The 18,448-nt window shown below is 36.4% G+C and overlaps 1 protein-coding gene across 2 annotated transcripts in view; it reads left to right on the plus strand.

Annotated features, from left to right (window-relative positions):
* The window catches only part of PBX3 (PBX homeobox 3), a 210,097-nt gene that overhangs the window by 154,812 nt on the left and 36,837 nt on the right, over window positions 1-18,448 (plus strand). For both annotated transcript variants that reach the window (XM_032418390.1, XM_032418391.1), the window contains exons 3-4: window positions 3,299-3,540; window positions 14,303-14,493. In XM_032418390.1, the coding sequence (XP_032274281.1) occupies window positions 3,299-3,540; window positions 14,303-14,493 (433 nt within the window). The remainder of the gene's footprint in view (window positions 1-3,298; window positions 3,541-14,302; window positions 14,494-18,448) is intronic.

The following is an 18,448-nucleotide window of genomic DNA, read 5'->3' on the forward strand; positions in this document are numbered from 1 at the left end:
TATTCGGAGAAAGCTTTGTAATAATTTTGACCCGTAATTTATTTATTGCCCTCCGAATGCAGTCGTCTATGCAGATGCTCTCTCCCATTATCTGTGGGGCAGGTGCACAGCATGTTGAAAGACAGCTAATTAGGATTTGCTGAGAGATATGCAAAAACTGTGGGCTTATAACAAAGCCAAATTCATTGTTAAACAATGTTTTACTGTGTTTGTATGATTTGTCTAAATCTTGGGGATACTGAAATGAATGTTGTGGTTATAAGTAGATTGCAAATAGGGTTGTTGTTGCTTTTTAACTTTATAATGCTGTTATAATCAAAGAGCCTAGATGTAAAACTTCATAAATCTCTGTAAATGTCCCAGTATACATTTTGGATTAAAAGCAAGAATGAGCAATTTTTAAATTATTGTTTTTCCAAGTTTAAATCTGAAGATATCAAGATCTTTTGATAACTACGTAGGCAGATACATTCTGGCCCTTACAAATTTAGGTTCATTAAAATTGTTTATAGGTGCCCAGAGGAGTAGGTCTTGTAATTGGGAGCCATGTGTGACTTTGGCAGGTTAGTAAGCTAAGTAATAGTGAGTGAATAGGTAGGGGGGACGAGTCATAAAATAGCAATATGAATGGAAGGTAAGAGTATGAATAGAAATATTTAAATTAAAAATAATTTTGGAAACTAGATATTTCTATTTAAAGTTGCATAATCATGACGTTGCTTAGTAGAGAAAGAAATTTGATTCACTTTTCCAACTGTAGGTGTAAAAATGACTTCAGTATTGATAAACAGCCTTCTCAATGTTGCCTAATTACAAAGTGCTATAGTACTTTTCATCCAAAGGAGTATGAACTTTTTGTCAGGAAATGATTTTTCTGATTTGACTCAATGCACATAATGTATAAAGTAAATGTAGAAGGATCACATTAAAACATTTTTTCCCTATATTTGAGGCAAACACTGAAGTGTTGATTTACTTATGATTTTAGAAGAGATGTTATTCATCACAAGGGGAAAATGTTATACCAGCTAAAAATACATAGTTATTTTTATTTGTATCCACTACTGTTGACTTTAAGGGTTGCTTCCTGTTGGTGTGGTGGTATTGGTTTATATACGTATTAGCAATGTATAAAAGTGCCATGTCTTTTGCATTTCTTCCTGATGAATTTCCGTCTGTCTTCCTTATAGTCTGCTTCCTTGTGTATTAAGTCACTGCACTGCCACACTTGTGCAGGGAAGTGTAATAATTTTGACTGTGGATGTTGATCTCTACTATTAAAGAACCTCACCAAATATCCATAGGGAAAAGATCAGTATGTATAAGTACAAGGGGAAAACTAGAAACCTGGAGGAACCTTGAAGGTAGATTAAAAAACAAACAAACAAACACATTTTCAGGAGAAGCACCAGTATCTGTATATATATAAAAGAGAAACAGTGAACACACAAAAGTGTGAGCAAAAATTTAGTTGAAAAAGGAGAAACTTAAGGACCTCCCCAACAAATGATATAAAATGAAGCTGAGCCCAAAGTGCAAAAGAAGAGGCTGCTCAGTGAGTCCTCACTGCATGCCAGATGCACAGAAAACTTGGTATGTGGAACTACGAGCATGTTGAGGCCATGAGATTTTAACATCTGACAAAGTGAATTAGAAGGGAAGAAAATTACAGATGTTAAATTAAAACTACCAACGTAACCAGTATTTGCCAGATCTAGAAGAAATAGCAAATACATGTTTTTCTATTTTTAATTATCAGCAATGTTGATACTGATACTGATTTTATCTTATTTAAGAGAGTTCTCTAACTTTCTGGTTCCCTAAATGAATTTATTGTCTTAGTATATTACAGTTTTCAAACCTTATTTATTTGCCTCTGAACAGGCAACAGATATAATTTTAAATTATTGTGAGTTAGTTTTATTACCCAGTTGAAATTATTCTGAAGTATATTTTTAAATGAAAGTGACAGCTTTAAAGTGTTTTGAGGGAGGAAATTAAAGTTGTGCATTTGAGTTAAGACAACCAAGAGCTCTGTCATGCTGTGGGTGTAATTCAGGACATCTAGGAATGAAATCTGTTCTTAAAAGAATTGATGGTAGTTTTAGGTTAGCATATAAAATCACGAAGCTGGTGCTCAGTTGAGTACTTGGCAGCTTATAGATGTTACTGTCATGTAAGTTACACTAGACACAGAGTGTGCACCACTGTGGATAAACAACAACGGGCACAGATGAAAAAGGCAGAATCCAAATGCAGATATGCAAGATGCCAATTTCCCCGCTTCCCCCTTCCCCAAGATGCCTTGTAACTAGTGTGGGGAACCTGCTTTTAAACAGATTTACAGAGGTTAATTGGGCTGGGATATTTTAGATTATGTTACACATTAATGAAAATGCTGATTTTGAGCTGTCATGACTCCAGTGCTTTTTATACCATGATAATTATTTTAAAACTTTGTCTTCTGTGTTGTTGAAAACATCTTGGCAGAAAGCCTATGTGACCTGATTAAACCTATGAATTGTCAGCTGTGATCTATAGTTCTCAGATGAGGTTGCTGACTGGGCTTCACTTAGGAAGTTCTTGATTTAAAAGCAAAATTAGATTGAGACTACTGTGCCCAGCACTGTATTGCCATTCCAGTGGTACATTTTTAATACTCTATTTAGGGTCCTGATTTCATAGTTTGCAGGCAACTGCTTAACAAATTCATTCACTAATATATATTTTTAAAGCATAGCTAATTACCTCATGATGTATGAATTTCTCTTCTCCCCCTAAAATTACACAGTGGAAACTCCCATCTAATCCTGTTTATTTTCTAATTTTTGGATATAGTTTGTGAATGAATTTTTCTGTGGGGTTTTAAATTGTTCTTCCAAACATACAGAGAAACAGAATAACTACCTTTAAATGTGTCTGTTTTATATCCTTGGAATTATTTTTTTCCTTTCTCAAAATCCCAAATTTTTTACCCCCTTCCCATTTTATGCTTAAATCCTCAAAATTTGGGAAGATTGATGTTAGCATATTCTGAGAAGCCAGAATTACCTTTTTCCAGGGATCCAATCTAGGATAAACTGAGAGGGGGTAATAATAGAAATTCTGGGGATGCATGCAAATATTCTCTCAAAGAATTTTCATACTTATGCTTATTGATAAATGTGAACAAAGAAATTCTCAGCATGAATTGTAGTACACTAATGTTGTTTGATCATTTTCTCAAATAAACAAAAATACTCACACTATTTGTCCTGTTTCTCGCTTCTTCTCTCTCTGTCTCTCTCTTCCCTTGAAGGTCTCAGCATCAGAGGAGCCCAGGAGGAGGACCCTCCCGATCCCCAGCTAATGAGACTGGACAATATGCTTTTGGCAGAAGGGGTTTCAGGTCCTGAGAAAGGTGGGGGATCGGCGGCAGCAGCTGCAGCCGCGGCAGCCTCTGGAGGTTCTTCAGATAACTCTATTGAACACTCAGATTACAGAGCCAAATTGACCCAGATCAGACAAATCTATCACACAGAACTGGAGAAATATGAACAGGTCAGCAGCCGCCACTCTCATAGTCCTGCACAAACCCTCTATTGCTCTTCTATTAGACTGCGCTAACCAATTCTGAGGGCTGTGAGGGGTAGGTGTTGACACAAAGAGCGAAATAAATAAGGTCAATGCAAAAACCCAAGTGAATTGTTGGATTCATGAAATGAAGCCCCTTTGAGATTTCAGAGGTGAAGTGGAACCTATTTTGTCCCATCTACTTGTTTTAGTTTTATTCATTCCTCACATTCACGTGCCCTTACTACCACCCCTGCAGCCATCCTTCCCCTTTAACCTCACTGCTTGGTGCCCTTCAGAGCCCTGGCTAATTAACATTTACGCACTGGCCTTGTTCATGAGTTTTAACAACTTTTAAAGGGAAGCACTGCACAGAGAGCTGAGCTCTTCCTCCTATGCTGTGAGCTCCAGAATCCTCCCAGGAATTAATCCTTATAGATTGTGCCAGACTATAGCTGAGGGAGCTACCGTCACAAAGTAAGCAGGTTCTGGCCTTTCTCTCTGAAGAGGAGACTCCCGGGTTAATTATAGGTACCTCCGGGCAGGGACTACTGGGCATTGTGTGCTAAATTCCTGAGTAGATAGAGGTGTGGATTACAAATGCTGTCCTCAGCAATTATGTTAACCACACTTCATTGAATCTAAGGTATCTTTGATTTTAAGCTGTGTCATTGTTTAGGTACCACCAAGAAAAAAGTTAACACTACCCAATTGAACTATAACATGCTATTGACTGTAAAATGCTTCCATACTTCACAGAGATGTTAAAAGGTGGGAAAAAATAAGTCTTAGATTCAATGAAGTCATGTAAAATGTTGGTAGTTCATTTTAGACTTATTTTAGTTGTTAGTTTCAACCTAAAAACCTTTTAGTTTGAAGGATTTTTCACTAGCAGGTAATTTTAAAAAGCATTATTATGGAAATATTTAAATGTACCCCCAAATAAAGGGAATATTATTACGTTGAATCCTGTGAAACTGCCAAGTTTTTAGGTCAAAAAGAGTTGTGTACTGGCAGTTTTATTGAGCTCAACCTAAAATTAGGCACTGCCTAGACACCCATCACCCAGATACATAATATCAGTATTTTGCCAGTCTTATTTTGCCTATCTCACACACACACACACACACACACACACACACACACACACACCTTGTTTTGGTTTTGGTGGAGTATTTTAAAGCAAGTCTTAAGCATCATACCATTTCACCTCCAAATACTTCACTGTGCAGTCAGGCACTTCATGAAGTCCGAACACTTTAATGTGATGTGGGCGTCCTGGTCAGTTTTATTACTTATTTTTCTTCTGAGTTCCCTGCATAGTTTCAGTTGTATATGTTATTTTTTTCATTGCCTTCTCAAGTATTCTGGATATGGTGGTATTAAGCAAATGTTGGATTCTGTTCCAGAGGTGAGTGTTTTGAAGGAGGGTAGAAAGTTTATGTAGCTTGATGTTAAAATCCAATATAAATTAATATTATAAGATTTTGTCTTTTTTTCCTGCATAGTACTTTCTGGGGTCTCAAACTGTATCTCTAGCCTCATTTGTAGGGATCATTTTTGGTGGAAGAAGTGCAAATAAGGATTTTGGAAAAATTATCTTATGTATGTACATGCAAAAAATGGAGCTTTCTGATTTGACGTATGAATAATTGAGAGTAAACAAAAGAAGTCATGGTTGAAAAAGTTGCCCTGAGCATAAACAGAAGAAAATGGTTCCAATTTGTAGTATAATCTTAATCGCATAACTTTATGTTAAATACATCTATACATACTTAATAAATACCACCATTCACCTTGCATGGAAAGATCTGTAGTATTTGGGGCCAAATGGCCCAACTTTTTGGATGAAGAATTAAGGTGGTTCCCTTACTGTCTCCTGCCATGTTTCTTCATACCAGCTTCCTTTTTCTCTTTCTCTTGCCCTGTTGGAAGTCAGGTGAGGCTGTCATCAGTCAGGGTCACCAGGGTGTTGTTTTGTTTTGTTTTGTTTTGAATTGTTTTGTTTTGCTTTAAGAATACACACAGGTTCTTCAAAAGTTAATCTATAGTATGTATTTTTGGATTTTTTTTGGATTCAATATATTGGAAAATAATGAGTTTTAAAGCATAATAATGAATCTTATTTCTCGATATATTCAGTAACCTAATAAAAACCACTTAAATATATATTTCCTTGCTCATTTTTGACACTTTCTGAAGGAAAAATACAGGCATATGAAATTGCTGTAGTTTTATGGACAAATAAGTAGATGGAGTGTGATGACTGGTTGGCTGATAACAGAATTTAAGTCTACAAATTTTCTTCTGTAGGTTCTGAATTGTTTTAGAAAGAACGGAGCAGCATTTCATTCACTTGTGTTGTCTTTGGGGCTGGCTTTTATAGATCTTCTCTCTGTAGTTCCCAAGTTATTTGATCAGTGAGTTTTGACATAAGATAGTCAATAGTTTTTTACAAGTCTTTGGGATACAAGTTGTGGGCTCTGTCTGGGCTAGACCTTCCAGGGATATGCTTTGGAGCTACCAGGAGGGCCAAGCAGAACTGAATGAGATAAAAGGGTGGCATATCCAAGATAGGTGGCATTATAATTTCCATTTTACAGATGAGAAAATGAGACTCAGGTTGAATGATTTGTCCAGTGTCACACATCTGGTTAGTGTCAGAATCAGGTACTGAAGTCAGTTTCTGACAATATGGCTTCCTTTTCCACTGAATTCTGCTGCTACTTACATAGAATTGGAAAATAATTCAGTACATTCTGGTTTTCTCTCATTTGCTCATGTTGACTTGCATTTAGAATGGGATCAGAGTAGAGATGGAAAAAACAACCATTTTAATGACTTTCCAGAAATTATACTTTTCCTCCTAAAAGTGAACATGGGTATTTTGAGTGACAGAGCTTATTAGTAATAGGAAGAACATAAATGTTAAGGCAGTGGCTTCATCAGAAAATTGTGTTGAGTCTTTTACTGAAAGAAGTAAACTACATTGGAATCTTAGAGCTATTCACTCTCCTGTGTTTTGCAATGAAGCTGTAATGAAAATGTATCTGAAGCCTGTTTAGATTTAGATTGCCATAAAATTAACAAACACTACCACTGCAGTAAATTAAAGTGCCTTATAAACACAGCCACATTTACAAAGCTAAGCAGACTAGAGCTACAGTTTGAGCAAAATTAAATCTAAGCTGCAAGGCTCGGTTTTATATGCGTGTTTTAGGAATGGTACTGTCTTTAGAATCCTGTCCTTTTTTCCTCCAGAAAATGTCCTTTGATCTTATGTCTTCATTACATAGGCTCAGATATAATGATTTTTGGTGATAACCATCTAAATTCACTTATAAACACTTTTGAAATATTAGGCATAGAATATATGGTAGAATATGATTCTTGAATATTACTACCACCCAAAACGAATCAAAACTATTTCACTTTTCAAAACAAACAAAAAACAAAAAACTATTTCACTTTTCTTTTGTTGATCCTGACACCCAACAGGAATATAGAATTTTCAAAGTTTGCAGCAACTGTCTTGTAATACTTTGTTAAGGGGTGCATTGCTTCTCTCTTTAGCTAGGAAAGAAGCCTGGTTGCCTCTTTGTCTTTTTGTTGATCAATTACAGGTTTTAAAAAATGCTTTTGCTATAACTTTCAAATATGCTCTTAAGATTAAAGAGCCAAACTAGTAGAATAAGTGAATTCCTAATGAACTTGAGCCAAGAGTCCTGGGAAGCCTGTTTTTAAAAATTGAAGGACTTCTGGCTTCCTCCACCTCTCTACCAAAGGGAAATGGACACATTGGTTTTTGCAAATGAAATTTGACTTAGTCATTTGTTCTCAGTTAAAAAGAAAAAGATATATCATGCCCTGTGCAGCTCTCCCACTTTGCTTGTACCAGAAGAAATGCTTGTACACAGGCAATTCACTCCATAATTTACAGCTGCTATAATAGAGATGACATATTGAAAGCTATCTACTATAATTATATTGAAATACATTTTTGCTGAAGGCAAAAGTGTTGTAAGGGTCCCAACCCTCCCCAAGCATCTGGGAACCTGCTTTCTGAGTTCACAGATGTCTTTTGAATTCACCTCGAATCAGGTGAAGCATTGGAGCCAAGCATGCACACTGAATGTACTCAAGACCAATTAGATACCGTTTAGCTACTAGAGGACTTTCAGACTATAGGGAATTAATTGTTGGGGGAATGGAGAATGAATATGGAACCTAAACCATTGTAAAGGCATGTCCTTGTGCTTTTTGAGGATCTCAACATTTATGTGTTTAGATTCGCTGGCAAAATCTCCTTTGCTTGTAAAGGAGTTTTATTTTTATCAGGTTAAAAAATGCTGATGTTACTACATTAGAGATTGTGTAGCCCAAAAACTCCTAATCCCATTTTGCTATTTGTTCTTAAGAGGTAAGCAGGAAAGACAAAAGGGTCCTATCTGATGGAAACTTTATATTTCATTTTACCAAGCAAGGCTTTGTCATTCACTGCTCCAAGGGAAGAGTTTTACTTCTTGTCAGCTTTCATGGTGGGTCTTTTCCTTGGCTGGAAAGAGTGTTTGAATATTCCCTTTTTTTCCTTCAAGTTTCTACTTTATTAGTTCCACATATCAAATGTATCTTTGATCACAAAGTTGATTAATAAAATGAATTGTTTTTTATTTGAATATTCTTTTGTTTTCAACTTCCATCTGTACTATTCAGGCAGTGGGAAGGCCTGACTATAATAACTGTATTAAGTAATCAGAGTAGGGACTGCTTGCAGAATAGCTAACATATGCAAAATATGAATTTCATATAATTGCCATTTTCATTGTCAATAACTGCCATTTATTAAGTATTAATTACGTCTTAGACTCCGTGCAAAGAACTTAACATATGTAATATACTCCTTCATAAACCTCATGAGATAGGCCCCTAAATCATGTAATTAGGTAAGATGTGTTGAGATACAGTACATATTTCATCTTTGTGGCTGTTCCTTACTCATATTGGTCACATTCTACTTGGCTTAGAAAAAAATCTTTAAATGTTGGTTTTTATCCTAAAGCAAGAAGAATTTGTTGATTTAATAAGCATTCCATAAATACAAAATCTATGATATTGGACTAGAGTTACTTGCAAGGTTATAAAGACATCTAGAAAATGGATACATGCAAATTTGAGAGGGAATAACTTTTAATAGAGATTTATTCTTTCTTTAAAAAGTAGATTTTAGAATGGGGGTATCATGATCGGTTGACTGCAGTCAGCTTCTCCAGATGGTTACAAAAGACCAATTCAGTTTTTAGATCTGATCACTGACCCGTTTTAAAGCTTCCTCTAAAATTAGTGCTTGCTCACTGTCTGATTTTATATGTTTACATTCATTGATGTGAATTTACAGGCAAGAAAGGGGTTGTATCTTGAATTCACAATGAAAAAAAGCACCACCACAAAACAAATGAAACTTTAACAAAGTTAAACAAACCTGAAAGTTCAACAGACCTGAAAACTTTAATTTTGAGTGTAAATGAAATATGTACAGATATAGAGGAGACAGTTTTACTAGCCAACAAATATCATTAAAATCATTATCATAAATCAAATATTTCAGATCTTCAATTGGTTTTGGATTATTAAGGAGAAAGGAACAAATGGCAAGGAGAAATTCTCATAGATAAGAACTGATTGAAAATATTTTTTTCAGATGAAGCTTTTCATACTTTATGTTCATTTAACTATGTTATTGCTAGGTGTGTTTTAAAACACAAACAAAAATGCATCCTAGGTAGTTTTCAACAGCTGGATTAAAAGAAAAAGAGGTTTCTGCCATTACTTTAAATCAGAAAATTCAAGGAATCGAAACTCTTATTTCCTGAATACTCCAATTAAACAGGTGTTTCTATGTTTGTATTGTGGACATTGACCAGAAAAATTTTAACTGATAATTTCACTTGGAAAAATAATAAGGCAATAAAAAATTTCTCCAGTGTCTATTTTAATAGTCTTACAGGTATGACAGAGGTTGTGATAAATGTTTGAAGCGAATATCCCACATTATAAACAGTATTGATGCTAGTATGTGGTTGGGTGGCCCTTCAAAACAACTCTGCAATCATTTGATTATTCTCACAGCATTTATATGTTTAAAAAATGTATACCTTTTAAGGAATAGAAGATGAGGCAGTACTGTGCTCTGCTCTGAAACTGGTACAGATGATGCTGTAAATGAGGCTGTAATTTACTTTCAGTGGTATAAAGGAAAAAGAATCACTTTGCCTAAAGTGTATGCATCTTTCTTAAGGGTGTACCCAGATTTTAATTATCTAAATGTAAATACTTAACGAATTTTACTTAGAGTAATGAGCTAAAGTGCACACTACATAAATGAGATGTTCTAATTAATCATGTATGAACTACTGGTTTAAAGAAAAGCTATGTGAATTCTGTGAATGTTGGGCTATTGCCAAATTGCTAATCAGCATTTGCATTCATAGATGAGTTCACTTAATAAGTTGTGAGACATTCAGCAAATGTTTTAGGAAATTATGAGTTTTTAGATGCAGAAACTTTTTGCTTTTAACCCTTTTTTTTCTACATCCTTCCTAGAAACCATAGGCAAACATTCTCTCTGGAGAGATTAAAATGCAGCCAGAGAAAAACTTAAGAGAGCTAACATCTCAGGTATCATTCACACAGGAGTTTTGAATTATTTATCAGGACATACACCCTATCAAAGATATATGTTACCGTAATGTGCGAGCTAGGTTTTTAGGAATTTGCAGTGTTACGTGTGCAAATTCAAAATGCTTCCATAGTCCAATACAATGGTTCTCAGACTTTTTGGTCTTAAAACCTAGACTCTTAAAAGTTACTAGAGACCCCTAAGAGCTTTTATTTGGTGGATTGTATCTGTCAACACTTATTATAAGAGAAATTAAAACTGAGAAAAATTAAAAGTATTTATTAATTAATCTTAAAATAATAATAAATCATTATATGTTAACCTAAATAACATTTTTGTAAAAACCTGTATTTCCCCCAAAAACTCAGCATCTATTGAGAATAATGACATTGTTTTTACATTCTTGCCAAACTCTTTAATGTTGGGCTCAAAAGAAGTCACCTGGATCTTACACGTGCTTCTGCAGTCAGTCTGCTATAATGTGGCTGAAGTATACAAAGAGCATCTGGATCTGACCTCGCACAAATATGGCACTGGAAAAGGCAGGATTATATGGTAATAGCCTTTTCAGGTAGCTGTGGACTTTCTTCTTTGATATTACACCAAAACTTGACAAGTTGTAATTCCTTAAAGGTTAGTTATAATGCGGAGTTTGAAACCATATCGATTAATTCTTTGTACTCTGTTTCTTTAAAATCCATTGGTCTAATATGCAGTTCGAATGGATCTTCTACCTGTGCCTGTTTTTGTAACATCATGCATTGATCATTTGGAAAATACCGGTTCACTGAGTTATGTACATCTTCCAGTGTTGACACATTTCATTTTATAATACCAAAATATAGTTATTAGTATCAACACCAAGCTAATCAGAAAGTCGACTGGGAAACTGGGAAACTCACAATGGTGGATGCAAATTTTCCAAAATTCTAATTTTCACTTGAAAACTCAAATTTTGTTATGATACATACTACTTATGTCAGCTCTTTTGCTTGACAGGCACACTTCGTTTTTGAGAGGACATCTGCCAAATACCCAAGTCTGAATAATTATAATTTGGTCGTTTTGCTTTAAAAAAAATGGCATTCCATGAAAAAAGCAGCTTTAGCTCACAACTTAAACAGTCACACAAGTGCTTTTTCTCAAGATAACTATCCGTTGATATGCAGTAGAAGTGCTTTTTGTTTGTTTCCCGTTTTGTCACAGGGAATATTACAGACGTAGTAAAGGCTTGAGATGTAATAAAACGAATAATTTCTCTTGCTTCACCAAGGACATTCGTAAATGAAACTGTCTTTTTGTGTGTGTTTGTGTGAACGCATGGTGGGGAAGAATTAAAAAAGAAACATCAGAGATTACTCAGTATGCGGTTTCCAAAGAGTTTTTCTTAGAACATGGGTCCCCAAGATGCCATAGAGCTGTGCTGTCCAGTCTGGTTGCCACTAGCCATGGGTAGTTGTTGAGACTTGAAATCTGGCTAGTTTGAATTGAGATGTACTGTCAATGTACTGGATTAGAAAGTGTACCCCAGAAAATAATGTAACATACTTCATTAACCGTGTTTTAAAAATATTAATTATGTGTTGAAATGTTAATAGTTTTCATATAGTGGGTTAAATAAAATATATTTTTAAAATTAATTTCACCTGATTCTTTTTATTTTTTTAATGTGGCTACTGGAGTTTTGTTTTTTTTTTTTAATTTCAAATGTGGCTTGCAGTGTATCTCTTTTGGACAGCACTACTCTAGAGAAAAGAGATTTTTGTGTCCAAATTTATTTGGGAAAAGTTGGCTATCCCATTCCCCCTTAAAGATTTATTCTGCATATTGCCATATCAGTGTCGAGGAGTCTTGCAAAAACAAGCAAACAAAAATCTTTAAAAATTTTGGTTAACTCAGCATTTTCCAAAATACTGTTTTTTTGGACCATGTATTAACATTCTCTAGAACTAGCTATAGAAGCACATACTTTCTGATCCCAGTGTGGGGACATGGTGCTAGTCTAATTTTCTTCATTTTATTGATGAGAAAACAGAGGGCGAGAGTGTGTCAAATTATAGAATTTTGAAATTATATGAACATTTCTTTAGAGAAAGTGCAAGAAAAAAATATACATACATTTCTTGGCAGGGTGACCACTTGTTTTCAGTTTGGCATAAGATAGTGTAAGTAATATAATGGGGGACAATCTTAAGTTTATTTTTATTTTGGTTTCCTTAAAGATAGAAAGAAGTTCTGGTTTTAGAGCTACACAGTTCTTTAACATTTTACTCTGTCATAAACTAGGACAATAATTCTTAGCCTTTTTTAGTTGTAAACTGGCTAAGAATCTGAAAAGAAAACAAAACTCCACAGATTGTCCCTTCAGCTGTTATCCATTTGCACACAACTTGGATGAAATTTCAGGGAGTCATAGACATTCTACACTTACCCACGGTCTGCAAGTGAAGAATTCTTCACATATGGTGCAGGGATAATGTACTAACAGATATTAATCAGCATTACTCTCAAATTGTAAATACAACTGACCAGTCAGTAGACGCTCATTGGATGACTACTATCTGTCTATGCTGCACAGTTCTATACTCTGAAGAATCCTGTAAGTGTAACATTAGGGTCACTGCTCACTTAAATTGCTTAAGACTTAAAACATACAGGGTGGGGGAAGCACCCTTTAACTGGTAAGCAAGACTCATTTTACCTCACCTTAGAAATATTTATAGAAAAGCTCCATAAAGCTTAGAGTAACTGAAACACCCAGTGTACTTACTTGAAAGGTTAGTTCTCTAATGAGCAGTTAGAAAAACCATCATGTGCTATATGTGAGCAATGTTCAGGATATCTGTAGGGAAGTGGACATTATTAAAGCTTCAAACTATGTCTTGCCGTGATCAATGATTATTCTGTCTGCTTGCCCTACCAGGGGCATCTGTGCCGTAACATACAGAATCTCTCTGTCTTGCCTTTTTAATGAAAATGCCAGAAGATGTTCTTTTTATTCAAGGGTATAGACTGATGATTTATTTACCAAAGCAGTAGTAGATTTCAGTGTAGGCCCCATTACTTGGTTTTATTGATCTAAAAGAATATAGGTGAACTGAAAGAGGGGTTGAGGGTTGTTAACTTAAAAGTTTGAGACCCAAATCTGATCCTTAGTTTCCTGCTGCAACTCCCCTGAAGAATTGAGCTGCTTTACCCATTGTCCACAGATGGCTCATATCTACTGATAAGGCCAACACCACAGCCAAATTATTCCAGGACATTGGCATGCTTGGCATCCAAGGCCCTTTATGTCCTTCCATGGACCTGAATCCCTCTTCTTCTCTGCATATACTCTCTCATCCTCTGAACTTGCTGCATATCATTATTTCCAGGTTTTTCTTGTGCCTGGCATTCTTCCTAATTTCCACCTTTATCCACCTTTCAAAAATCCTACCCATTCTTTAAAGCCCAAATGTCACTCTGCCATGAAGCGTGATGTGGTCTCTGCCTCCAAATGAGAATACTCCCTCCTTGGAACTTAGGAAACACTCATATCTTCTGTGACACTTTGCACAGACTGCTTGTTTGAGAATTATTTTCTTATATATATTTTATCCTACTAAAGACCAAGTCCGCATCTTGCTCATTTCTTTATACCTTAGTAGCATCGGGAAGAGTTTGCACCCCATAGCCCTTTGGTAAACATTTGCTGAATAAATGTAAAACCCCAGAGAAAAATAGGAGGTGCTTAGTATTGACAATACACACATATTCATATTCATACATACGAGTTGGTAGAGTGTATCCTCCAATGGGAAAACCTCATTTTGGAACTGGGAAAAGGGTGGGTGGAAGGACAGTTGAGTGCTATGCCTCCTTTGCATGTTGGGCCATTCATAGTTTCAGAATTCTTGCTGCCCCATCTAACTACCACTGCCATTTGACAAGTGTCTTAGTTTTCATTCTCCCCTACCCACTGCATAATACCATTGGCAATTGCAACTGAAGTGGAAATTTAGATGTTAATGTTTGGGTATGATAATATAAAATACCAGATTCCTAAGGAGTGACTTTTTTTTCCCCCCTTTACAGGCATGTAATGAATTCACTACACATGTGATGAACCTTCTCCGAGAGCAGAGTAGAACACGTCCCATTTCCCCAAAAGAGATTGAGAGAATGGTGGGCATCATCCATCGAAAATTTAGTTCCATTCAGATGCAGCTCAAACAAAGCACTTGTGAAGCAGTTATGATTTTAAGATCAAGGTTCCTTGATGCCAGGTATGTGAGTGAGGCCACAAATCTGTTGCATGGCTTTTTTTCCTTTCCCCTTTCACTCCTTGTATATTATTTTCTATAAAACTGGCCACTTGGTCTTAGATTCTTCTTTAATTTGGCTATAAGAGCTCTTCTCTACAATGGATAGGTAATTCACCTCCTGGTGCCTGCACTGTGAGGCCTCCTCTCGTCTGGGAGTGGTCCTACTATTAGCTACCAATTTGAGGACTCAGAAAACAGATAGGATTAGTGCTGCTACTAATGACTTAGGAAGATGTAGCCTTTAATTCTGATGCTAAAAAGTATTTTTAAGGGTAATTTTCAGTATGTAACTCTGTTTTAACAAGGTTTGCTTTCTAAGAATTTCTCGGTGTTACATTACCTGTGCCTATGATAAGACAATACTTGGAAACACTGATACTCCCAAGAAGGAAGTGGTGTTGTAGTTAATAGCAATGACCACAAAACCCCAAATACTCTTTTTCCGAATCAAGGAAGAAAGCCTATCAGCTTCTTCTGTAAGGATGAAAACTTCCCTTCTATCTGAAACTTTCAAGTTTTGCAGGAGTTTTAATCAATTGTATATGGTGTGTTGAACCTCCTAGATGATGTAATAGAATTGTCAAGCTCCTACGGTGTGCTGCCCCTGCGGGGATGCCTCTTGGGCATTGCTGAAGCTTGTGATCAGTCTTCAGCTTTGGAAAGGAGTTTCTGTTTTGTTTTGCTTTCTCTCCCTTGCAATCTGACAGAGGCGGTAATTATCATCCAAATTTTACAATATTAAAGAAAATAACTACGTTAGCTTCTCAACTGGAAAGCAAGGTGTGTGGGACAGTGTCTATGCCAGAGCTCTTCCTTAGAGCCAGAGAAACGTATGCCACCTAACTACTACCATTCTCCTAGTTAAGGAAAGCCCTGTATCATTTTTGGTTCCTTCTTCTTCCATACTGAATTAGTCACCAGAACTCACCAATGCTTGGTTTTCAGGATTGCCCCTATTAGCTCTTTGTTTCCACCCTTACACTACTCGGCCCATCCTTTTATACCTGGACTAGCCCAGTTCCCTCCTGGGTCTCCCTGTCTCCAGTCTCGGTCCCTTTCTCGCTCCTCCTCTACACCCCTTCTCTGGTTCTGTACCATCCCCATGATGCCCTAAATGCTTTGGGCATCAAAACCACAGTAGCTTTTCAGTGCTGGATAATTCATACACACTACTTAACCTAGCATTTAAGGCCTTACGTGACCTGTTCCTGCCTCAATTACTTTTTTGTTTTTAAGATTCTTTGAAGTTTTATTCTATTTTTTTCCTATTTAAAAATTCCCACAGTCACTATGGAAAATTGGAAAATCTATAGAATAGAAAGATGCAGGATAAAAGACAACCACATTTTTGCTACTTAAAGAAAAAAAAATCACCGTAAATGCTTTAGAATATTTGCTTCTGGTTTGGGGGCTTTAAAAAAATGTTCTTGTGATGGTACAATATGCATGATTTGGTTTGCTTTTTAAAAAATTTACCATGAATAAATAAACATTTTTATATAGTATAAGCTCTAATTTTAAATATTTTAATAATTGAAGTCTACCAAATGGATATATGATAAATAATTTACCTAGCTATTCCTTCATTTTTTGAGCATTTAAGTTGTCCCTATTAATTTCCATGATAGTTTCTTTCTTCTTTCCTTCCTTCCTTTCTTCCTTCCTTCTACAGGTATTTACTTATGCTGAAGATTATAAAAGTAAACAAGATAGGTTAACATATTTGCCCAAGGGGCACCTGGGTGGCTCAGCCTTTAAGCGTCTGCCTTCGGCTCTTCGGCTCAGGTCATGATCGCAGGGTCCTGGGATTGAGCCCCACTTCCAGCTCCCTGCTCAGCGGGAAGCCTGCTTCTCCCTCTCCCACTCCCCCTGCTTGTGTTCCCTCTCTCGCTGTGTCTCTTTCTGTCAAATAAATAAAATCTTCAAAACAAAACAAAACATATTTGCCCCAGTTGGAGCTTACATTCTACTTGGGGAAATAGACAATCAACAAGTAAACAAATACAGGCATACCTCAGAGATACTGCAGATTTGGTTCTAGATCACTGCGGTAAAGCGAGTATCACAATAAAGTGAATCAAATGAATTCTTTGGCTTCCCAGTGCATATAAAAGTTATGTTTACACTGTACTATAGTCTGTTAAGTGTGCAATAGCATTATGTCTGAAAGAAAACTACATGCCTTAATTAAAAAATACTTTATTGCTAAAAAATGCTAACTGGCATCTGAGCTTCCAGCAAGTTACAATCTTTTTGCTGGTGGAGGGTCTTGCCTCAGTGTTGATGCTGCTGACTGCTCAGGGCGGTGGTTGCTGAAGGCTGGGGTGGCTGGGACAGTTTCTTAAGACAACAGTAAAGTTTGCTGCATGACTGATTCTTCACAGACCATTTCTCTGTAGCATGTGATGCCTTTCAATAGCATTTTACTCACAATAGAGCTTCTTTCAAAATTGGAGTCAGTCTTCTCAAGCCCTGCTGCTGATTTATCAACTAAGTTGATGTAATATTCTAAATCCTTTGTTGTCATTTCAACCATCTTCACGGAGTCTTCACCAGGAGTAGATTCCACCTCAAGAAATCACTTTTTGCTCATCCATAAGAAGCAACTCCTCATCTGTTCAAATTTTATCACGGGATTGCAGCAATTCCGTCCACTTCAGGCTCCACTTCTAATCTGAGTTTTCTTGCTATTCCCACCCCATCTGCAGTGACTTCCTCCACTAAAAAGTCATTATGAGTGTTATCAACTCTCAAATTCCTGTTAATGTTGGTATTTTGATCTCTTCCCATGAATCATGAATGTTCATAATGGCCTCAGAATGGGGAGTCCTTTCCAGAAGGTTTTCAATTTACTTTGCCCAGATCCAGCAGAGAAATCACCATCTCTTGCAGCTGTATCTTTACAGAACGTATTTCTTAAATAGTAAGACTTGAAAGTCAAAATTGCTCCTTGATCCATGGACTTACAGAATGGATGTTGTGTTAGCAGGCATGAAGACATAATCTCATTGTCCATCTCCATCATTGCTCTTGGGTAACCAGGTGCATTGTCAACGAGGAGTAATATTTTGAAAGCAATCTTTTTTTTCTGAGCAGTAGGTCTTAACAGTGAGCTTTAATATATTCAATAAACCATGTCGTAAACAGATGTGCTGTCATCCAGGCTTTGTTGTTCCACTGATAGAGCACAGGCAGAGTAGATTTAACATAACTCTTAAGGGCCCTACAATTTTTGGAATGGTCAGTGAGCATTGACCAGCTGTATTAGCTCCTAACCAGAGAGCCAGCCTATTCTTTGAAGCTTTAAAGCCAGGCATTGACTTCTTCTCTCTAGCTATGAAAGTCCTAGATGGCATCTTCTTCCAATATAAGGTTGTTTTGTCTACACTGAAAATCTGTTGTTTAGTGTAGTCACCTGCATTAATGATCTTAGCTAGGTCTTCTGGATAACTTGTTGCAGCTTCTCCATCAGCACTTGCTGTACCTTGCACTTTTATATTATGGAGGTGGCTTCTTTCCTTAAACCTCATGAACCAACCTCTGCTAGCTTCAGACTTTTCTTCTGCAGCTTCCATCCCTCTCTTAGCCTTCATAGAATTGAAAAGTGTTAGGGCCTTGCTCTAGATTAGGCTTTGGCTTAAGAGAGTATGTTCTGGCCTGTTTGATCTTCTTTCCAGACCACTAAAACTTCTTCCATCAGCAATAAGGTTGTTTTCACATTCTTATCATTCATGTGTTCATTGGGATAGCATTTTCAATTTCCTTCAAGAATGTTTCCTTTGCATTCACAACTTGGTTGACTGTTTGGCTCAAGAGGCCTAGTTTTTGGCCTGTTTTACCAAGCTTAATGAAGACATGCCTTCCTCACTAAGCTTAATCATTTCTAGCTTTTGATTTCAAGTGAGAGATGTGCAAC

This window comes from Phoca vitulina, unplaced genomic scaffold (assembly GCF_004348235.1).
Source record: "Phoca vitulina isolate PV1807 unplaced genomic scaffold, GSC_HSeal_1.0 scaffold21, whole genome shotgun sequence".
NCBI classification, from domain to species: Eukaryota; Metazoa; Chordata; class Mammalia; order Carnivora; family Phocidae; genus Phoca; species Phoca vitulina.